At 38.1% G+C, this 24878-nt stretch overlaps 1 protein-coding gene across 2 annotated transcripts in view; it reads right to left on the reverse strand.

The window, feature by feature from the left end:
- Positions 1–24878, reverse strand: part of ZSWIM6 (zinc finger SWIM-type containing 6) — a 108526-nt gene that overhangs the window by 77716 nt on the left and 5932 nt on the right. The window contains exons 1-2 of one of the 2 annotated variants that reach the window (XM_071425356.1): positions 24748–24812; positions 22929–22997 (exon numbers count right to left, since the gene is read on the reverse strand). The exons of the other annotated variant lie outside the window; for it this stretch is intronic. Coding sequence (XP_071281457.1) covers positions 22929–22997; positions 24748–24763 — 85 coding nt within the window. The 5' untranslated portion in view covers positions 24764–24812. Of the gene's footprint in view, positions 1–22928; positions 22998–24747; positions 24813–24878 lie in introns of those variants that run through there. 2 annotated transcript variants of the gene reach the window in all.

Genomic DNA, 24878 nt, shown 5'->3' on the forward strand with positions numbered 1-24878 from the left:
ATTTGAAAGATTATAGTGAGCTTCTAAATTGAATGAGCAGGTAGGATGGGAGAAAAGATCTCTCTTTCTCACACTCCCCCCATGCCATGTATCAGTCTAAAGCATGATTTCAAGAAGAGTCCCTTTCACAGTCTTCTGTAACCACCACTTTTAGGAAGTGTAGAAACTCCAGCTGTCAAAAGAGCATAATTAAACTACAACACATGTGGCATATAAAATTTTAACAGGTGGCATGAAGAATTTCAAATATTAACAAATACCTATCATCTCTTCTGCAATTCCTTTAAGTTTTATAAATCTTGCCCAGATTGCATGTGGTGGCAAGCTGGACAAACTGAGGAGCTAACTACAAGAAGTATTTTATCTGAATGCATAACTGACGCTGTAAGAATTCGTGTCTGGGCAGGCTGTTGGGGCCCAATCCAGCTAGCTATGGACCTCAGCCCACACGATCTTACATGGACAAAGGCAAAAGACCAGAAGCACTCTTCTCCACGTGGGGACGAATGTCCTATGTTTATTTCCAGGTAGAAAAGAGGCCATCCCCTCCTCTCGGGGGCAGGGGGGACTTTTATACCCGGGGGAATGGGGGGCAGAGGAAGAGGACCACAGCCAATGGGATACAAGTGAGGAGGGGTAACTCAGGGAGAGACCACCACACTGACACTTGGGGAGCGGGGGAAGGCGAAGACCATGAGGTCAGAGGATACAAATCATGTCAACAGTGCAAATTACCAAACACCCAGTGCAAACAACTAAATAACTATTTAGTGCAATACTACATGACACCAGTGTCTAAATGTATGGAATAAATCAGTTCAGTGCCTTCAAAGCACAAGGGCTTATTTGAATAGAAAGTTCACCATAGCTACTGTTACTGCCAAAACATGTATCTTTGAAGGAAAGATTTTTATCAGCATATACAACACAAAACTCCAGCACAGTAGGAGATGACTTAATATTACCGTTGGGGCCATGACTTTTAGCTTCTTTGATGATTACAAATTTGGTCTCTGCTTTACACATGGGCTCTGTACTTCTTTTACATTTAATAGATAACTGAGTTGGACAGGATCTGTTGCTGTTTCTGATCTGTTCTATCACTGCAGTGATAGAACATGCAATTCACAGATTTACTGAGACATTAATCTTCCTAAAATTTTCCTAACAATGCCAACTCCAAAAACTGACAAAAATATTCCACTGGGTAACTGACAGCAGCACTGAAAAGATTTCCATCACTGAGCTTCCATCCTCCTAGTGTAAAGTTTTCATTTGTGACACTTGCATGAACTTTTAAAAAATACCTCCTCATGAAGCTCCCCTGTTTCTTCTGTTACAATAATGCCCCTGAATCATCTTTGCTGATAAAATACAGCCTGAGACACTACAGTGTTACAAAACTGAAGTAACAATTCCTCTTGGATGTAGTAATTACTTTTGGACAGACACCATCCATTAGGCTAAACTTTTCACCATGTTTATAATATTTACTCCTCATGGTGATTCCAGGTAGTGCTGTCATTGAAAACCATGCCCTTTGGGTGGTTTTTACTGTATCACCATTTTAGTTATCTCAGTAGCCCTCAAAAAAGGTCATCAGCAGAGAAGCCAACCACATCATGTGCTGTTTCTGGCTCCTGTCTGGGATTGAAAGCAGGAAAATGATTGATTCTAGGACATTTCGTATCACCAGGTTTGTGTTTCGCTACCAGCTCACCATTCAAAAAATGCTGAACATCTTGATAATAACATGGTGGCTGCTACTATCTTCAGAAGTCTTCTTAAAATAATCACATTCCTAAATTATATGACGGTATTCAACTTGCCATTCCTCTCATTTAAAACAATAAATTTTACTTCTGTCTGCTTTTTACCCCTTGGGTTGTTTTAAGCTTCCATTTTTAGCTGTAGAGGACAGTGAAAACTTCAAATAAGTTTTAAAAAAAAACTAAAGCATTACAAGAAGCAAGTAACGGACATTTCAAAATTATCTTCTAAAGCTTTTTTCCGTTCGCTTTTAAGCCTTTTGATTTCTGAAGATGTTAATCATGATTTTTGAAGACTTAAGCTGCCAATTACACAATACTGTTATTAGACTCTGAAAGAAACCACATGTTCACATCTTTGTTCTCATTCACTTTTTTTTTGTTTTGCTGCACCTTTTGCATCATAATTTAAGAATAAACTTTTCAGAGATAGGACTCATTGAGTTTACACAGAATTTTGCACAAAGCAGACAAAATAATAAATACTGTAGACTACAGTACAGGTGGGTAATGACTGAGATGAATGGGAAATACTGGAGTGACAGTGTACTGAAGCGCTGAAAAAACCCTTTAGTCATCTACTGATATCTCCTCTACTACCAGCTAAAGACAATGACTAAAGTGTAAAATTATTCCTCTAAGACAGACAACAATGAATATAAAAAAACTTCTAATGGAAAAGGAAATCCAGAGAGGAAAAAACCCAACATGTGAACAAAGCATTGAGAGGAAGCAAAAAGACAATTTAGCTTAAAGATTATATAGTTAAAATCTCCAAAACCATTGATTTAGGAGCTTCATTCTCACCTCCAAAGAAAAACACTAAAGCAGCTCTTATAATCAAAAAATAGCTTCTGTTTTTATTGCCATTAAATATAAATCACTAGCCTTGCTAATATTTTTGAAGACAAACTCCAGGGCTAAACTGCACCCTTTTTAAAGCTGGCAACTCAGAGCTGTATTTAATAACAAAGTGAAATCTTGCATTCCACTTTTGCAGACTAAGACATGTTTTTCTCCTGTGAGTGCTGCACTTTCAGAAGATCTTCTTCTTGATCATATCTACAAAACCAATTTCCATTCGTAAGTGGTCTAAAAAGGGAGTTTGAAAAAACCTTAACCCGTCCCTTTCCTACCTTTACAGGTATCCTGCAATGGATAACCAAGTACAAAAACACAGAGTAATTTCAAGCAAGTGTTACCAGCTTGCATTGTGGCACAAAGCTTTAAGCATCAGGCTATTTCATGAACCCTGCTAAGGAGTGACGGATACTACAGAGGGAACATTTTCCAGCCAACTTGAATATATTTGAAGAAGCAAAGCAGCATACATTCCTTTTATTTTCTTTCTACTAGCAAAAGACAGGAATAGGAAGAAGTTTGTCCAGTAAGGCTTTTACATGGTCTGTTTACATGCAGAACTACATCAGCTAAATCAAATCCCTGAAGGAGTCACTTGAAGGGGAGGGAAACTTGGCTGTCAGGTATTTCTATTCTTCCTCTTAGTTTTGGGTGGCAGGACATGGTTAGTTTTTCCTCCTCCCATCCTGTCTTTCAGAAAAGCTTCATCAGCCTGGCCTAATGTAATTTAAGAGCTGGCTAGGAGAAACTGGGTGAGCCAGACACAAAGGGGACACCCCACTTCTCCTTGGACAAAGATTTAGCATAAGCACAGGTTAGAAGAAATAAGGTAATAAAATGTTTTATTAATGGTTTAGGATTAGGATTGGGAAATCCATAGCACCTCAGGCTAACATACCTGCAGGTGTGACCTCGTGCATTACTTTCAGCATTAGGGAAAAGGCAGAAGATGGTACCAGCCACTGACACTTATTTTTGTTTCTATTCTGTCTCATCAAGTTTTGATAAAACTCCTCTCTGTGGTTTTACATGGTCATTCATCTGATCCATGAATGGACCCAGCTGGGGGGGGGGGGGGGGGGGGGGGGGAACCCCACCCAAATTAAAAAAGATAAAACCCTCACCATATTTCACTAGTTATATTCCCTGATCCACGCCACCATGCCAGGACACACACTGAAAAAAACCCAAACCACTTCTGCATAAGTAAAGGAATAGCATAGACAGAAGAAAGCAGCTGAGAGCAACTCCAGCTTATACAGACATTGAGAAAAATGTAAGTAAAACCACAGAATCATAAAAGATATACAGAGTCCCACAGCCCATGGTAAAGTGTACTTGCAAACATTTATATTTTGGCCAGTTTTAAAGGTTTTCACTAGTTTAAAATGTAGACTTCAAAGTAAAACTGGTTAAACTAAAAATGCCACAGCTTCCATACTAAGACAGTAGGTGAAAACACACACCTCATTAACATTCATTTTCTTCCTGCTGCATTTCAAAGTAAAAAGCCCAGAACTTACATGTTAGTTAAATAACTCAACTGACAAGAAAACAACTGTCCCTGAACAATTTTTACTCTCATGACTACCTTCATCTAACAAGACACTACCATGTACTGATAGGAACACTTCCACAGACTACAGACTCTCTGAATACACAACTCAACTCCTTGCAATTTCAAGTGAAAAACACCAAGTTTCAACCTCTGCATTTCATTATGACATGGTTTAGGGTATATATTGCTAGTTACTCTCTTTCAGAACAGTTTTCTAAATATCTAACAAAAGCTAAACCTGTCTTCTTGAAATGTCAAGCATCCACAAGAGATACAAACTCCACATATGCAACTTGCTGGAGTTTACTGGGCTATCTTCTATCCCTTACAAAAAGCTATCCTAGTTCAAACTACAAACTTCCTTGCATTTTCTCCCTTTAATGATAAAGAGCAATATTCTGTAAGGAAGCATCATCAGCTACTCAGGACTATAATGCTTGCAAGTGATGGAGCATCATCATCTCAGGGTTTAAAAAAAAAAGGCAAAAATACAATGACAGTATATTATGTTCCAGCAGTACAGTCCTAAAATTGTGTACTGAACCACAGAAATCATTACACAAAAAAGGAATTTCAGATACTTAAAACAAACACAGTTCATAAGCTGCTAGACACCTGTTTAAAACAGACTGTTCTGAGCAATTACCCCTTCTTAATGACATTTTAATGGTTCACAAAAAAATTGAAACATTTCTGCCTTGCACCAACATAGAAAAGCCAGTTTTATTAACAATGGTATTGCTGTGACAAAACATAAAATAAAATTAAACAAACAGTGTTTCAAGTGCATTGAAACACTGAAGGGTAACTTTCATACGGCAGAATTAGGCGGCATTAGTGACTCAAAGCCCACCCAACAAATGCCAAAAATACAAGTAACAAATTTACAATCCAAGAAAAGCTACTATTACAGGAAAAAAAAAGAGACACTAGAAAAATCCAAAACTTGCAGAACGTCATCACAGCAACACCAGCACCTATAGTCGTAATGTTCAGTTAATAACCAAGCACTGAATTCCTCTTCCATTTACAGAATGCTGGAGCAGGGTGTGGGGAAGAAGGGTCGTTATTATCATGGCACAGTAAAGGATTTTGTCCCAAGTTAAGGATAGGATGTTAAAAACAGAAAGGACCATCGAATGACAACAGTATGGAGGTCTCAGGGAGTTTGATCCAGACTGCCTTTGTTAAGGGGTAGTCCCACTGAGAAAATGAAGTTCAAAGCACACCAGCAGCCACCCACCCTCTTAGTCACCCCAAAATAGCAACTCTTGGGAAGCCTATTGAACCTTCTGAACAGACAAAATGTCAGAAACTAGGCATGCAAGATTGAGACCTAGAAACCAGTCCACCCTTGTATAAGTCAACTTCTCCAAAGACCTTTAGGGAAACTTCCTTGGAGAAAAGTATCCTACATTTTAATACAAAGGGTTTAGCAATAATGAAATACGAACAACATTTACACAGAATTTGCTTCTTCTAAACTACCATATTTCTCAAGGATAGCATCAAAATCAAAATTCTCTACTTCAAACCTTCACTGCTCTTACTTCAGAGAATGCAAATTTTAGAAGTATTTTTCAAAGAGCAGCCTTTCAAGTCTTATTATGAGGTGGTAGTGACCTCAAATGTTATCTAGTATAATACTTAAGTCAGTATGTAAGGACATAAATTATAACATCTTACCCAAAGCTATGCCAAAAGTCCTACTGATAATCTACTCCATGTCTCATGCTCCAAGCCTTTTGATCGAAGAGACAAGTTAAGTATGGTAGAAGGTGAAGAAATTAATGGCTTACAGGCGAAACGAAAATATTTATCTACCGTGACAAATTTGGTTGCGGTGACAATGACAGACTTGGCAGCAGTAATATCTACTTCTAAGGTGGAAAATACTTCTCAAAGTTATTTTATTGTCTCTCTCCAAGAGAATGTTGTCTAGAACAAGAGTGTCACTTCACAGTCAAAAGAAATTGTCTGGGTAGAATCTACTGATGTACACAAACCACTTTCTCCTGCTGTTTCACTGCCTAGTGCAGAACGAGGGAACTGGGAAAGAAATATGTTTTAATCCTAGCTGTTTCATGAGACTTGGTCTAATCTATGGACAAAATAACAAGTTATTAACCTAAAGACACTGAAGTGAAGATAGGGACTCAGCTCTGGCTGAACAGAAACAAAACTGCTCAACAAAGCCTGAATCTCACCAAGCTGTATGTTTTCTTCCAAAAATTTTAGGAAAAAGCAAGAAGGTAGCCCATCCTGTCACTTTTACTTAGAGAAAATGATCTGAAACATCATAATCCTTCTGTCACCTTGACAAAACAGATCTGTATACACAAAACTGTATAAAATGTACCAAACTTCTAAAGATGACCATAAATACCCCAATATTGCCTCAATTATACTGTTCTCTAGTGGCAAAGGTAGTGTCCTGTAGAGGCACAAGACTAGAACAGAAGCAGCCAAGAATAATTTTATTAGTTGATAATTTCCTCATAAGTGGGGGGAAAAAAAGAAACAAAAACAAAACACATCTCTACAGACATACTTGCACATATAGCCCTGTCAAACCAATCCATTTCTTAGACCTAAGTAACTTTGCCTTTTGGACTGAGAATATACATTTGCCTTATTTGGTTGGGTATTAATTTCAAATCCATTAACATGCTCTCCAATCCATAAATTCCAGTACTATTTCATTTCAGTGTAGACTTGTAGAACTCCAAACTCTCCCTAATCAATTCTTACTTCAAAGAATCTAATTTGCTCTACCTGCCTTGTACTCAGATATTTTCTTAACTATTTTGATGATTGGATTAAAATAATTTTAAGGAAGAGGCAAGGCAAAATTTTGTCTTGATGGGATTGGTGCAAATACTTTGTTAAAACTTGTTCACAGCATGAAGGGAACATGAAGGAACAAAGCTCACTTGTCACTAATGTAATAATTATGAGTCGTCCGCTGTACTCGAGATACTTTCCTGTGCTTGGCATCATACTATGCATTTTACATTTTTACCTAGTCTCACATCTTCAATGATTCACTACAGAATACACGAACTTACCTTTAAATATCATGCGTTCTTTGTATTACATTCAATCAATACAGCATCTATTTCTATTAATATTTCTGCAGTGTATTCTAAACAAAGCACTTAGAAAGCACTCTCAAAGCACAGCTATCTCTAGCATTTTCCTTCAAGTTTATCTCCACTTCTCAATATGTCTTCTAGAGTATGTAGGAGGACTACAGCTTTACAGATTCCAAGTCCATTCAGGTCCACCTAAATGAATACACCCAAAAAGCAGCAAGTGTTTGACAATTAGGTTGTATCTAGGATTTCATCCTTACACAGCCAGAGGTAATGGCATAACATGCCTGAGGTTTTCCACTAACATTCAAAGACACTGGAAAATCTTCATTGCAGGGGCAGGGAGTAGAAAATAAGGCCTAAGTTCCCCTAAAGGAAGACCACTTTAAAACATGAGGATTTGCATAAATTAGAATTCTGAGACAGGGGCAACCACATAATCTGAAGTTATGAATCCAAAACTTACTTCCAAAAGAAGGTTTTTGTTTTATTTAGGAGGAATTACCTGCAAACATCTGTGATGCTCTATCATTACAGCACTTCAAATTTTCTTCTGAGAACATGGACTAAAACTTTGACTACAAGGTGGTGTCAGTATCTATTTCATCCCTACTTACTGGACTTCTAACTATACACCTCTGAAATGCAAGCCTGAATTTCTTAAGCGTAATCAAAAACCAGAAAGAACAAATCTGTTTATTATAGGAACAACAGAAATAATAGCACACTGTAAACCTGAGCTTTACAGAAACAAACACATTTTAATTTTTTTTCTAAACTCTATTGCAGTATTTTTCTTCTGCAAACATAAGTGACTTCTCAAACACCAAGAAGGAAGAGTAGAAGGGAGCATAGATCAGCTGCCTGCTGCTCCATTTCAAAACAAGCTTCTAGGTTGAACTGCAAATAGAAAACCCAACTTTTCATTATAAAAGGGAAAAAAATTAATTAGTACACAGTTGGTATTTAGTTAGCCTTCACCTGCATTGTTTATGCTGCAAGTCTTGCTGTACGTGGAAGTCACATAGACTGAAAACTGAGCGCCTCTGGGCCACTTTCAAAAAAAGATTTGCTGTTAAGAAAGGAAACTTTAAATAATTTCACTTTTCAAATGTAATTTTGCAGCTTGTCACTTTCCCTGTGACAAACTGCACCTGTAAAAATAATACTTATTAAGGGCAAGTAATCATTGACTTGAAAACTACGTTACTTACACAGCATTCTCTGCTCCACTGAAACATTTTTCAGCATTTGGCGAGAAAATAGCCACTCATGTACTTTGCAGCTATAATTTTTGATTTTAGGTAATAGGCAGTTGTAGGAGATTCCTCGTAACATTTATGTACATTCTGAAACAGTCAGAGCTATCTTGACATTTGCTGGTGAAAGGGGGAGGAAAGAAAGAGCAAGGAACAGATCCTGACAGATAGCTTTCTCCACCTACACCACTGTTTCCATTTCAGCTGAGGCCAGTAATGAAGCCAAAACGTAAATCACTATAGAGCTCTCTTCTTGTTCTATTAAAAATACATAATAAAAAACAAAGCAGGTTTTTTTATTGCCATAGAGAAGATACAAAATAGCCAAAAATTTCTCCAAGAGATAGCCTCAATTCCTCTTTACCCACACTTTGTTTTATTCAAGATAATCTGAGGGAACCAGAGAAGAGGGGAAAAGAGGCAATCCAAATAAAACTTACATGAGTACCCTCATACCTCAAGAGTCTTATCTGTGTGAACTAAAGCAACCAAGTTCTCGTAAGCAGAAATCCAAGCAAATTATAGAAACAGCAAGAAAACATTATGCTAACAGACTATGCAATTCATTAATTATTCTGTAGCTCATCACAAATAAAGAAGCACCAATTCTGATCTCCACTAAGAGAATGCTGGTGTTAAAAATTCAAGCTTGAAAAGTAACTCCTCTTAAGAAGGGAATTGTCCCAGTTACACTGGCAGGGTAAATGCAGAGTTGTGATTGCTTAAGTGTTTTTATTCCACTTTTGTTTTGGTTTAAGCATAGTCTGAGGCCAGAACCAGTTAAAATGCTCTCTTTTGATTGTTATTTGAAGCCAAGGCAGCTAGTGGGATCCTGGGCTGCAAGAGAAGGAGTGCTGCCAGCTGGTCAAGGAATGTGATCCCTCCCCTCTGTTTAGCACCACAGAGGCTGCTCCTGAAGTGCTGTGTCCAGGGCTGGGCTTCTCATTACAAGACAGACATAGACCTACTCAAGTGAGTCCAACAAGGGGCCACAAAGTGATGTGGGAGCTGAAGCACCTCACACAGGAAAAAAAAAGGCTGTGACTGCTCAGTCTGGTCAGCCTGCAGAAGAGACGGCTCAGGGAGGTCTCATCAATTTCTACAAATATCTAAAGGGAGTGCATAAAGCAAACTGAGCCACACTCTTGTCCGTGATTCCTAGTGACAAGATAAAGTAAAACACAGGAAGTTCCTCCTGAGCAGAAGGAAACACTTTTTACTGTCATAGTGGCTTCCTTACCAGTCTGCCATGCCATGTCTTTAAACTAAACAGAAATCTTGGGAAGGAGTCAGATAAAATTACTGACTTCTTAAGACCTTGCATTTATTGCCCAAACAATTTCATAAGCAGGCTAGTAATACTCTTCAGCCTTGACTGAGAGTTCAAAATCCCAGAAACACAACTATCTTGCTTCCTGGATTAACTCTGCTAAAAAAAAATTAAAAATAGACAAAAGAGTTTCAATTTCCACCTAGTCACTTCAAAAGAGAGAAAAAAGACAAAAAACAAACAAAACCACACAAACAACAACAAAAAAACAAAAAACCCACCCAAAAATAAAAAACTAACAAAGAAAACAAAAAAAACCAACAACAAAAAAAAGAACCAACCAAAAAATCTCACAAAAACAAACAAACAAAAAAAAACCCACACAAAAACATCCGCCCCTTAACACAGTCCAAGGAGACAACAGGATTAAGCTCTATTGATAATTGCCGAAAAACTCTAAAGCTTAAATTCAACTGCCAGCAAACACAGTGACAAGTGGTTAGTGACAAAAGAGTGAAAAGCTCAAAAGAAAAGGGGTAGTGCTTTTATTTCAGAATCTTATTCTTCATGGAGCAGTAATTTCTTGAAAGAAACCAGTGAGGACCTGTTTTTGCTGTGTTTTTTAAAAACCATTTTAGTGCCAATGAATACAAACATGTACAAAGTTATAAGCTGCATAACTGCTGTGCTATACACTTGTGTACAAACTTGGGTACAAAATACTCTACAAATCTGACTTCACCCATTGTGAAAATTAGATTTAAGTTTTGCAAGCACTTAATCATCTTCCAGGATGTTCCATATTACTAGCATATGCCTTACAGCACATGGAATTCTTGCAAATTCAATTTAACACTTGTCAACACTGTAAAGTTTCATATTCTTCAACTATAGATGCAGCCAAAACTATGCCAGTAGAAGAAATGTCCAGTGAAATACTACGCAGACACAGCATAGGTCAACCAAGCCCCAACCTTTCTACAGAAACAAACTGCAAAAGCAAACTATAGCTTTTAGTAAGCCTTACTGCATACAGATCTTCACTGAATGAACCACATTTCAAGACTAGTGGATTCATCCATTTATACAAAGTTTCAAAACCAATCTATAATAAACACAGTAAGAAAAAGAACTAATCTAAGCATCAAACTAAAAAGGAACCCAGTGAAGCTTTCAAATTACACGAGATATGAAAAAATGTAACAGTGACAGTCACGGACAAGAAACTTCATTCCACTATTTATTTGCAGCAGATGAACAGAGTACAAACCAATGATCTGAAGAAAGGGCCAGAAAAGCAGGAAAGAGAAAATTATGATACCAATATCTAGCCAAAGAGAATCCAAAATGAACCTTGAGTTCCACAAATGCTACTCTACACAATCCAAGAAGTGCCTTAAGTAGCTGACATATTTTGCCACAAGCAAGATTAAATAGAAAGGAAACAAAAGAGTATAAACAGTTTTCAAAAATTTATTACTATGCCCTTTAAGAATCCTAAATTCTTACTAACTTTTGCTCTTTACAGACAATGCAGTTGAATAATTGCAAAGCAAAGTGATTTAGAAACAGTGTAAGAGGCTTATAAAATGGTGGCTGTAACAGTTTTAAACTGATTCCTATTTTCAGTGAACATATTTGTCCTCTGTAAAAAAGCAACGTAAACACTCAAGTCTGCTGTAGCTAAGCTCAGTGTCTTCTACATGCAAGACCGAACTGAGAACTGTAACATTTTTAAGACTTCATGACTGGGACAGAATGGAACAAGATTAAAAGTGTAGTTTAATTAATATAGTATAACAACTTATTCTCATTAGTGAATTTGAGTAATTTTTGTTTTAATATTAAGTATCAGTTGTTTTGTCTGAGATCACAATTCAGCTAACTTTAAACCTCTTTTCTCAAGGAAGACTCCCAAAAGCATTCAATAGCACATATGTTAAAAGTGGTATATTAGAAATGCTCTTCAAATTAAAGAAGAAACTAACTTCTATTCTTTTTCAGACAGGTAGAATCATAATAGTTTATAAACCAAAGTACAAAAACAACTGTTTGCCAGTTACAAAGGTTGTGATAAAAGCTTTGTTTTGTTCTTCAAAAAAATTTGAAGGTTGTGATAAAAACTTTTTCATTTTGTTAAGGAAGAGCAATTTACTCTCAGCAAACTAACAAGCTGAACATACATCAGTACCTTGGTCCTTCTGTGGAAGACACCACTTTCCATATGTAATTTACCCTGTGTAGGGCAATTGGCCACCCTTCTTGTTATCATGCTGTTGCATTCAAATTCCTTTTTTTTTTGTACATAGAGTACCAGATTTGATTCAGTGGCATCTACCCTTTAAAGCAGAAGGAGCACTTCTCCCTCATGAAGTTCTCTCCAAACACTATTGCCAAGCTAGAGGGTGAAAAGGCAGAATAAATAAAACACTGGAGCTAAAGTAGTCACACAGCTAGATCAAGACTGTGGTAATGGTTTAGGCTCACAGAAAAATTAAGGAGGGAGCAAGTAACATTCCTTTAAGGTTATCTAAGTAATAACACATATGCAAAATAAGTGGTATCAGATCTATGGAAGGAGATGACAAAAGCAAGCACATCAGATACCGGTTCACGAACATCAGGGCTCGCTAATTCTGAATGACTATTTCCATAACACTCCCACATAATGCTGAATTCAGGGAAACCCAAGGCCTCCACGACCTACAGGGTTTATTTATTTAATCTAGTTTAACCCAAATGACTCCCCCATTCCTCACCACAAGGCAAATTCACACCACGTGTGCAGGCATGTCCATTCCTCCCTTTTAGCAATTATTCTCAGTGCATTAAAACTTTTTATACAATCCAAACACCAGCATACAAAAGCATACAGTTTTATTTGCTAAATATTAAAATCCTTGAAGACAGTAAAAGAAAAATAAATCTTTGCACTTCAGTAACACCACAATTGGGGGAATTAAATTTCCAGATATGTTTCCAATCTGCACTCATGCTGCCAGCTGCCTTTACATTTGTGTTTGGGGTGTGGGGGGGAATCTCTTTCCTACTCTGACAAAGGTCTTTGTTCTACCCAGAAGCCAGCTCACCTTACCTCTGAGAGTGTGCATTTTTGTCAGCTGTTCGTACAATAAACAGCTGTGAATGTTTGCAAAACTTATTAATACAGGCAAAAAACAAAAGCTGGTAAGTAGTTTCTACATTTACAATGCACAAAATTCTTGAAAACACATAACCATTTCAATAAATATTCTGGAAGATCTTTTTCCCCCTCCTCTCACACCTAATCTTACAAGCCTTCAAAATTAGCCGTGCGGACAGCACAGTAAACATAATTAGCTTCAGAATGCCAAATTATAGCAAGCCTCCCTGCTAACTGCTAATATAAAATGAGAAGAGCAGCACTGTCATCATCAGCACATAGGGTTAATGAAGGTTTTCCTAGAGGTCTTGCTCCTGCTTTAAGTGGACTAGGTGAACCGATATAAATCTAACAGGGTAGATGTTTATCAACTCTGAACACTGTCAACAGAAGAAATAAGTTATTCCACTTTTCAGATATGCTCAAGAACTTAGTAACTTTGAGTAAACTTGTTAGAAGCCACAGATTCCATTCACTTGCTATGTTTTTTCTCTCTCTTGAATAACCTCTCAATTATAGTACAGTTTCCAGTGTGATATATCATTTCAGGTATAACTTCAACTGAAGACAAAGACAGAGCACACATACTTTACCACTCTTCTGAGGAAATACATTTTTTGTTAAGTGACCAGGCTGAATGAAGCTACTCCAGCCTTCAGCAGAGGTTCTTCCTTTGCATTCAGTTCACTCTCTTTGTATGAATCAAATTAAAATAGGTTTAATAAAGATGTGTCAAATTGTATTCATAATAACCAGAATGCAAAGAGATAAAGCTTGCAGTAATCAGGAATACATTCCAAGATTTTAGCAATTAAGAATTGAAGGATTTCAAAATATTCACAACCACTACATCTCTGTAGACCAGTGTCACTTACAAATAGGAGGCTTAAACTGCAGCTGTCTTTTCACAATACAGTGTGCTTTGGGTCTGGGTTTATCTTTGTCTTTCCATCTCCTCATTACAACATTAAAGGGGAAAAGATTTCAGCTCAGAAATGAACTGAAACTATCGTGAAGCTCAGTAAGAAACAGTGTGAACCTGTATATTCACCATAATTCATCATTCAACATGTATTTTTCCTTCATTAAGGGATGTCAGTATTTCTAAAACTGACACTCTGCTTTTAATGTCTCAATGTACTAAGTGTTCACAATGGTCTAAGTCAAGAACAGAAACTCCTCTCTAAAAGCAAGTTTCATACATTTTATTTGAATGACCTTTACATTCTGAAGCCTCCCAACAACAAAGGTTTCAATGATTATGCACAAAACATCTTCTGTTTTCTTTATTACCTGGTGCTGCGCTGTCCTCGCAAGGATAATACTAAAGAACACCTCCCAGAGACCCAGACTAATTAATTTTGTGCCTGTTGTTTCTGCTCAAGTACTGTGAGCTAGAACAGATCCACTACTTGCATCCTGACTCTGTGACAGATTCATCTCAACGGAAGCTTACCAATTCACCGTACACACTAAATTTTTCTGGGATGCATTTCACAGAAATTGCATGATAAAAGTAATTTCATGAGTCTCAGTTCCTAATTTGCACAAAATTTTGTTTTTAAAGATGAATACATTTAGGGAGACTACTAGATGAACTAAACCTACCATCTGCACAGCAGAAACTTTACCTTGAATTCAAACAGCACCTACGGGGACAAAACCGAATTCAAACAATTTTAGAAATGGTAGTAATCTGAAACCAGTAGAAGCCCCTCCTCATATGTTCAAATTTAAAATCCAAGAGTTGTCTTAAACTTCTCTATTAGGTCAAACAGCCTTACATAACTTTACACCTACTGCGGCAACAGAACAACTATGTACAAACACAGCTGGTGGCACATTCATTATTCCATGGAAATTGCCCTGTGGATAGTCTCCCAACAGGACTTTAGTCCTTGGTGGAAACTGGTCGAGTATCTTTCAGGAAGGTGAAAGATAAAGGTCTGGAGAAAGAAAATTACAGTGAGCAGCTGAAACGCAGCAGCTTCTGGCCATACACCCAAAGGCAGCATTCTCACCTACAGCTGGTGTGAGGGTATTTACATAATGATTCTGGAGGGCTTTGTCAAGGATGGCAAGTGCTAGTCAAGATTCCTGAACCAGTTCCACAAAATTTTAAACTTGTGAGCAAATCTGTATGCAAAGACCTAAGTGCATGGGATTTAGTGGCAGACTTTTTCATTCAACCCAAGAGCTGCGATGAGAACATCCACTTGGACCTGTTCCATCAAGAAACATCAATCCAACTAAGTTTTACACTTAGCAGCATTACAGAGACTCATTCAACTGCAGCACATAAAAATTGCAGGGTTTTAACCCTATTTGGAAAACAAATGCAAAAATAAATTTCCCCAGATTAAAGATAAAACACACTCAATTATGAGTGAAATTTAAAAAACACTTTTTCTAGAAATACATTAATCACAATCTTGGATTTGTGCAAATATAGAAATGAAATTGCAGGAAATAACTTCAGAACTTCATGTAGGTGAAGAATGTCTACAAGCTCGGCTCCTCTTCTCCTCCCTCACCCTGCTCCCATCCTTCCTGGGACTGTGCTGAATATAACCTAGCCAAGCTTCAAATTTGAACACTTTTGTTGTATTTGAGTGTGTTTAAAGAACCTCCTGCACTACCCACGGGGATTGTTCTTTTTCCTATTTGTTAGTTTCATGTGAGCAATAGCACTGTGTGCAGCTCAAAGCCCTGTTCTGAAGAGCCAATCCGCCCTGATGGTACTTATCTTCAAAACAGGAAAGCTGAAGTAGGAATAGAGGTGGAGGGGTCAAAAACAAGACGACCATGAAACTCCACTAATTGGTATAAAAACTAAGAGACTGATACACCTGAGTGCTTTTCATTTTCCTAAGCAGACAAGAGTTCAAACCGGTACTTCTTTAACAAACCTGGCTTGCAAAAGTCACAGTCAGCTTCTAAAGTATCACATTAAACATCTCTGATGAGCCTAAAACAAGATATGACAGAAAGTAGATATCTAATTTTATAACCATCTAATGCTATACCATTAGCAGTGGAGCTATAGAGCAAAGATACCAGACTATGTAACTTCACTTTCCTCAAATGAGAAATGTTTAGGTTAGGAACCTAGACAAACATGTCCAGTAAACACCACCTGCAGAGGTTTGGAAGAATCTAGACACTTCTGTTAGGGTTGGAGGTCATGCAGGCTCCCTTCCATCAGGAGACAACCCAGAGAGGTAAAAAACCCTGCTTAATCTTTGCACAACTTAAGGACCCCATGTCTCACTCATGAGTGCCTTTAACAGTCTGACAGCCACAACTGTCTAGTCAGAACTGTCAGAACCCTCTAGGAAGTGAGCAACCCAGATGAATCCTTCCTCACTGAAGCAGGCTACTGTTAAAAGTAAGCTTTGAAAATAAGCTTTGATCTCCCACCATGCAAGCAGCTGAGAATGCCAAAGCATCCTCTCCCAGACAGACAAGTTCCACAAAAAATCTCCTTATGGTAAAGAAATCTATTTCTGACCTAAAAAATGGCCTCATCTGCATGTGAAGTGCACAACAAGGCATTGATGCACTTCTTCCCTCCACCAGTTACAGGCAAACAAAGCTCTGCATTTGTTAGTTCCATCTGAAATAGACCACACAGTGACTTGGAGTCCTGAAAACTCCAAGTTCATTTCAGTAAACACACCTCACTTACTGAAGCAGCTGTCTGTCATTTAATTTCTACGCTACAGAAGTTATACAAAAGCAATATTCTGCTCAATTAATGTTCTACTTGGGGAAGCAGGAACGATACTGGAACACCACAAAGCTATTTCAGATGCTCAGTAAATCTGTATCATAAGTACTTATTTTACAAGCAGTAAGGCTTTTTCTCACCTACAAGCCAGTGCTACAAACTCTGCTTGAAATCTCCACACTGTGCTCCATCAGTTCTTACTCAAGCATTACTACCAGTAAAAAAAAGACCATGCCAGACACCCAAAGTCTCTGCTACACTTCCACAACCTGCAACCTCGAGTGACTCTTGAGTAGCAACAGATGAAAGTTCAAGAAGCAAAGAAACTTCTCATTTTTTTTATGTTGGCTCAGCAGGTCTAGTCACGCAAAAAGCTGTGAACACTTTAGCAACAGCTATGATGAAAATAAACAGGTCAACAGCTATGATGAAAATAAACACAAAACACACAATTTGGACACCAAACAACTGCACAATAAGGAGAAAAATTACTTCAAAAGTCTATGTTCTAAGTATGCTGAAGTTCAACACTGCCACAAAAGAAGAAATGTATGAACTTTGAAAGCAAAAAGTACCTTTTGCAACAGCTATGCAAATATAGATAGATATGAATTTGCACAATTTGACTAAATTGTTAGGTATTTCCTTCCCCTTTCCTGTACTCCTAAAGTAAACATTTGTCTGGCTTTTTTTTAAACCACTGATGGAGTGTGGGAGGGGTACTCATCACTTAGCCAAGGGTTTATGCCACCAAAAAGAAAAAAAAAAAAAAAACAAAAAAACCAATAAAAAACAACAACAACAAAAAAAACACAAACAAAAAAAAAACCCAAAAACCAAAAACAAAAACAACAACACTGTGGATGAAGTGATATGGAAGATGGCTCACTTGTCACTTATATATGGCAAACACAGCACCTCAGCTCAGGAAAGGCCTGTCTTGGCAGCTCTGAAACAAACAGGCTGCCTTTTGCCACAGCTGAACTCCCAAACACAGCAGCTACCTCCTTTTCCCCAAGCAGCAATTACAGTTTCATGTCCACTTTAGACCAATCTAAGTGTGACTGACACAGAAAGGAGCCCCGACTTTCTCAGTGCCCCCTTGTGCAATCCTCTCTCCCTGGCATCAAGAGTAGCATTTTGTTGGCCTATAAACCAGGTAAAACTCAGCAAGCAAGAGCTGGATTCATAAGCAGGCCAGTCATCTGGCTCACCATGCAGCTCCACAAGCTCTGGCACAAGCTGAAAGTTTGAGAACTGCAGTGTTCCTCTAACAGCAGCCTGCATTTAAGCCAGCCTAAAGCAATGACATAACTTCAGGGTGAATAACACAGTGGTCATCACAGTGGGTGAAGTTTGCAAATGGCAATCACAGAAAAGCTTTCCAAAATACAAGTTTATAAGCACAGTAATGTGCATTTTCTGTTCTAAGAGTTACACAATGAGGCACAGAGAAGTAAATGAGTCATGGCCCAGCAAATGAGTCAGTTCTTTCATTTACAATATTCATGACAAGTATTTCACCGTGGAAAACAATTATTTTGATAGGCCTGTTTTGTAGTCTGTCCTTGGAGGAGTTCACTGAGTGACAAGAGATTGCAAGCCTGCTGGAACAGGCTCTTGGGAGAATTCCCGTGCTCACAGCCACACTGTGCTTCTGTATTAGCAGCATTCTTTAGGGCAGCAGGCTTGGTCAACCAGGAATATGCTCCCTCCCTAAGAAAAGGAATAACTGGAAATATAGTTACAACTTCTGTCAAAGGCCTTCGTCACTTATAACCTTTGTCAGGCAACCTAAGGTTACCAGCCTTAAGAAAAAGATAGACATTAGGCCTGCGGTTGCGCTTGAAATCTGTATTTAAGACCACCAGAAACTACCTACCGTAGCCCTTGTTCAGCACACAACATCTACACAGGTTTTGCAGGCTGGGTACAAGACCCTCCAAACAGCTGATGCATTGCTCAAGTCAGTGGAGGCCCTGTGCTGCTGCACCACATCAGGGCCTGCAAGTTGTCACCACCACACTGGACACCACTGTTAGGCACCTACAGTACATACTGCCCACAAACATCGCAAGAGCCCCTTGCTTGCAAATATACCCATTCCTGACAGAAAGCAGTTGACCAAAGTTGCTTTTACCTGTGCAAAAGGAGCTGGTCAATGCAGAGAGTATGGTGTTACGGCAGTGCACTCTGCAGAAAATAAGCCTGCATTGAACATGCAGCTGCTGACTCGCATTATTTGTACCCAACTACTGATGGAAGATTAAATTGCAGGCTCCTTCTGCAGCAGTCCCACCTCCAGCCCACTGTACAAATACTGCATCCCCACTATGCTTCTGAAAATTCAAACCAGCATCAACTGCAATACAAGTGGATCTGCTCTCAACTTTGTCACCTACAAACACCACACAGCCCAATCCCCAGGTTCAGGACACTTACTGTCTCACCATGGCTGCATGACAGGCTATACCTCCCGGGCTCCTGGAACTAAACATAGCCGTACAAAACCCCCCATGCCTACCAATCAAGCTACATGTATGCCAGGCTAATATACAGACACTTCTTGCACTCTAATGCTGCTGATTCTCCCACCTCACTCATCCATTAACTTTTGCCCGAGGTGCTTTCATTATATCACACCATCTTGTCCCACATCACCCTCTTGGCTCCCACAAGAAGTCACTGAGTACACCAAGGCCCTTGCCTGGAATGTGGTTCTGCCATTGGGCCCTTGCTGGTTCCAATGCAGTGCATCACACTGGCTCTCAGCATAGTCCCCAATGGTAATGTCTTCTGGATTCAGGGTTCCTGAACCTTTCAGCACTTCCACAAAATGTTGATTCCCCTCCCAGAAATTTCAACTTTTATAGATTTTTGCACTTCTCCTTTTACTTCCTTTCACAGCTTAGTGTGTCATTGCTCAGTCTTCTTCTTCTTCTGCTTCCGCCTTTCAGATGTTTCTCAATGTTTGATCTCTACTTCTTAACTTCCTTTTGTTATTCAATGAGGGAGGGGAAGATGGACCTCATAACAGGCAGGATTCACTGAAGCACATACCCATGATTCACATCTTTCCACTCATCCATTCTAACATTTCACTAGCTATCATTTCACACCTTGAGTATCAGGAAGGAGCAGCTTTGATCTTACTGACATCTTGCTCCCTTAAGCATGTTCTACATACTAGGAATATTCAGCTTTCTGACAACAGCAGCAGCCTTCCTTGTCCTGCTGAGCAGACACAAGTCCTTTCTTTTAAGTACAAGACCTTGGATCTCTTTGGTAAAGAGATTACAATGCTCACATCTGTTCTATGTTTTTAGTCTTTACCACTTATCTTATACCCCTACCAATGTTAAGTTTATATTCCATATGGCCTCTTAACAGCAGGAAAAACTTCTCTAGTCCTTCTGATCACCACTGCAGCAACTCTGACAGTTATCTCCCTCTTTCCCCTTCCTACTTTTGTCTGAAGAACTGTCCAATGAACTGTGTATCATTCTTCATCAGATTCTTGTCTGCACTCCCTTTCCTAGGTCAGGACAATATATAGGTTCTGGGGTAAAAAAAAAAAAAATTAAAAAAAAATCTGTTTTTCACAAGTCTGGGTACCATAAATACTCATTACGGAGGTAGGGGACCAAAATAAGAAAACTAGTCTCTTTTTGGAATATACAGTGCTTTAAAACTAAGCCATTTAATGTCTATTCAGGAGAATTAAGCTACAATTTGGAAACAGCTTATAGTGAATGAAATAATCAATGCTATGAAAAAATCTCTTTGAAACAGTTATACAAGACAAAGTCAATGGTTTTGTTATACCACTGGCCAAGCTTCCATCATTACTGAACAGAAACAGCTTCTGCTGAAGTAAAATCTGACAAACACCCTTCAAACACACACAAAGTCACCATTATCTGAAAAATCGGAGCATTACCTTTCTGCATCCAATACATCTTATTTATAAAATTGAAATTGGAACAAAATGTTGAAAAGAGTGAGAGGACACCCACTTCCTAACTTACAACTGTTTTACAATTTCAAAAGCTACAAAACAGCTAAGTTACTGTTTGCTAACCCATTTTCCATCTTGAAAGCTGTGTTTCATTTTGTAGGAAAAAGTCTATCAGTTTCCACGCATTTGCTAACACCCATTAAAAGTAGATCATATAGAGGGAAGAGTTATTTAGACTATATCCTCCTTAAATATACCTCATCAGATATCTAGTGAGGTCTTTGACCTGTGTATTATCTCATGAAGTACCACTTCCCCACTTCTCTTCTTGGCCTCTCATCTATAAAGCATTTTACTCAGCATTTTATCACCTTTCTTCTCTTCAAGCGTGTATTATTTAATAAAACAACTTGTTTACTCCTAAACACGTCTTTGCTCCCTGCTACCAAACAGTCATTTACATTTATCATGTACAAAATTACCTAGAAATCAAACCTGTAAACTACTGCCAGGATACATGATGATCACCCAAAACTGTCAGTAAAACTAAGTGGTATGCTGCTTCTAAAATTTATACACAGGACTAAGAAATTTTTTCTCAGCTTCCTGATCCCATGAGACTTTCACAGCATCTGTTACATCATGTCCCAGTCCTAGTCGTTGCCTACCATTCATGCATTAGCACATTGAGCTGAAGTCACCTCTATTATTTCATGCACATTCGTGTTTGACAAGGAAAGCTGCATGATGGTGCACTCACATATCATGGCTTGCAATAACAAAAAGATAAAAAAAAGCTATGCGTTTTATGTAATCCTCAACCCCCTGCTGTGGAGGAAGCAAAATTGAAGTTTTGGGCTTCTGTATAATATAGCTACACTAAATCCAGAAACAGAATATAATGTACTTGATATTTTATCCCCAGTACACCAACTGTTGACAGTTTGCAAGGTTTCAGTTTACGATCTAAATCAATGGAAGAACTGAGAGTCATTTTGCATGTACCACAGCAGCAGCACAGCCAGCTGTCATTGGTAATAACAGCATTTCAGAATAAATGTGTTCTGGTTTTTTTTTTCGTTTTCTTGAGCTAATATATTAAACAATTCATTTAGACTATTGATTTTTCTCTGCTCTTGAACTTTCAAAATCAGTAGACTCTGCAGAATTGTCCTAAAGATCAAGCCATGTTTAATCCAGTAAGCATGGTCACTAAATCTAGCTTTGTATATATGCAAATAAGTGTTTTATAAGACTACCTTCCACCCTCCCAAAACACTGCATTGTATTCCACCAATAGCAGAAGCAAAATCTGATGCAACTGCTGTGGAAGCAACCAACAACTTACAGTACAGTTCTCCACTAAACTGATTTCCTCACATTTTCCAGAAGATCCCAAGATTATCTGTAAGTGTATGTGTTAATGAATTCTTAACACAGATTTTATCTGCTATCCTTTCACAGCCACATCTGTACATAAGTCAAAGAAAGGACCAACCATCAAGCATATGAAACTCTGATGATCACACTACCTGTATATATTTATACTACTGAAAAACATATCAATCCCATCATCAATCACTGAATATGGATCCGTGCTCCGCTTCAGCCTAGTCAAAATATCGAAGTTGAATGTAGAAATTAAGAACTAAATAATAAAGCTCAGGAGCCACTTTTGACAAGGGCAAGCTAGAAGCTGAAGCGTCTGAGTTTAAAAAGTTTGCGCTGCCTTGCACGCATAGTTGAACATTGATTGCTATGCGGAAAGAAGGCGGGCCACTAGCACAAAAGAAGAAAGAGTCAAACTCTAAACATACAGAAACAAATCTGAGAGCCACTGCTGAAGCCTTTAACCAAAAGCCAAGCTTTTAACACAAGCTTATAAACACTTAAATACTTAGAATACATGCAAACTTGATCCTCTACTCTGATACAGGTGTATATTTGTAACATTTTGTAAGGGTTTACCCAATTTTAAGTGCCTTGATGGTTTAATGTTTTTCATTTCATTAGTCAGTGTAAATTAAATATTGTAGTCAGCTGCACAATTCCTGCATAGTTCCTGCACTGTCAGTGCATTACTATCGGCTGTCAGTAACCAGTTAGCAGCTAAATTTGGCACACACACAAAGTGTCTCATTTCTTAGAAGTCATATAGCTACGCAACAGTTGATTTTTCAGGTCTTTAAAATAATCAACTATTGAATGCAATTAACTTTTGTGAAAAAATAAAGTTTAAAAGACACAAAAATATATATTAACATGTAAGTTTGTGAAATATCTTACCTCTTATGCCATTTCCCCCATTACTTTTCCAATGATGCCAAAATGTATTAAAGGTCTGACACCAATTACCTATGAAAGATGACTTATGTAAAGAGGTGGACTGTTAAATAAACTACAATAAAAGGTAAATCACTTGAATTTTTAGAACATTAATTCAGTACATAAGCTTCCTATTTATCTGATCAGTTAGATCTACTAGTGCAGATTTAAACTTATTGACAGGTTTTACTGCATCCTTCCAATTAGCATCAGACTTTCTCAGCCACTGCCCTTGCATTTCCAAAGTAAAACTTCCACGTATTTAGACTGTCAAATACACTCACTTGCAAAGGGGAATGGAGGCTTACAGTAAAAAATAAAACCTTGAAAGCCACAAATAAAAAATTACACTCTCTTTTTTAAAGCATGTAATGATGTGCATCACAATTACTTTAAAATATATTTTAAACACTGCTGAAGTCTGTCCTCTTTGAATATTTGGTTTTCACTTTTCAGAGGTGGTGTTGGTATAAATTCCACATTAGGAGACTCTTTAGTCTATACTGAATTGTGTCACATCAGAAAAAGTCTTTTGTATGCCCACTCAGCTCTTACAGCAGGCCTTTTATCAGTTCTGATTTAACCACAAAGGAATTCTCTACACTGTAGTTACTATTAGAAGGCTCCTCCAGTCTGTTTGCACATTTGCAGAATTCAGTTAGAAAACATCTATTTTAAGATGGTGATTTATATCTCAGCTTTTCCAGACTTCCTGGCCCTCCACAGCACGGCCAAGGCAACAAAGACTGGATGCATGTTGCTGCTTCAGAGGACAGCAGGGTAATGTGCCGCAAGGCCAACACATAAATCATGGTAATTGGCATGTAGCTGGAAGGAGAATGCAAACTAGTGTACAGCACCAGCCAACACTGCCAATGATCCAGGTCACAGAAGGTTATGAAACCACGTCAAGGGCTGCACATATACCCAGTGAGAACTTCTTACATACATTGTCTTGGACAGTAAACCAACAGCAAAAACTGGAAGTTAAAGCAAACAGATCTCTCAGAACAAGTGAAGTTGTTGGACAGCACTCAAGTGTTCACGTGCTGTCAGGCTGACTGCATTCCAGGCAATCAGAATTCACATTAAATCTATATCCTTGCTGCACATGAAAGCTTCTTAGGATTTCAAATTAGTTCATGTCACAGAGAACATATTCATAAATTAGGATACCTTTTGTCAGTTAAAATAGTGTGGTCCTTCTTTGACTTGGCTTTTGGGTTTTTTAAAGATGCAGTAAATTCTCCTCCCTTACCCCTCAAGAAAATAAGCTAAAGAGAAAGCAAGTTAAGGAATGTCAGCAGCTTTCCTAAATTTTGCACTCATATTTACACTACTACAAAACTTGACACTTATCTTGACATCACTAGATTACTTAGACAGCAGGTGACACCTAAATTGAACTCATGCAGACATATCTAAGAGCATGCCATCTACTACAGTTCATCCTTCAACAGTAAGAACTGCACTTGACAGCTTACTCATTTTTTTCACTTGAAATTTTTTTATTAGAACTTGACCAGAGTCTTAAGCAATGATTTGATTTTAACAGGTCCATTTATAAAAGCAAATGATACAGCAAAATGCAGCAACTAGCAAATTATTTTTAAGGAAATCAGTTTGTCTGGTGCTGACTTTTAAATAGCCCTCTGTCACACATAGATTTTGCATTTAATTAATAGTTCACTTCTGCAAGTTAGCACACAGGGCCAGAGAGTAAATGCAGGCATCAACTGCTGGCATGACAAGTGACTCAAATTCAAACATTGCTACATACCAAAGCATCGGATCATACACGAAGACGGAATCACCTTCTAAAAGGAATGGCAGCTTTGAAAATGAAAATTGTTTTCTTGGAAGTGAGGAAAGCCTTGAAATTAAGGGGAAAATAGAACATAAGAAACATGA

This window comes from Agelaius tricolor, unplaced genomic scaffold (genome assembly GCF_023055355.1).
Source record: "Agelaius tricolor isolate 1412-34295 unplaced genomic scaffold, bAgeTri1.0.p SCAF_4, whole genome shotgun sequence".
Lineage (NCBI taxonomy): Eukaryota > Metazoa > Chordata > Aves > Passeriformes > Icteridae > Agelaius > Agelaius tricolor.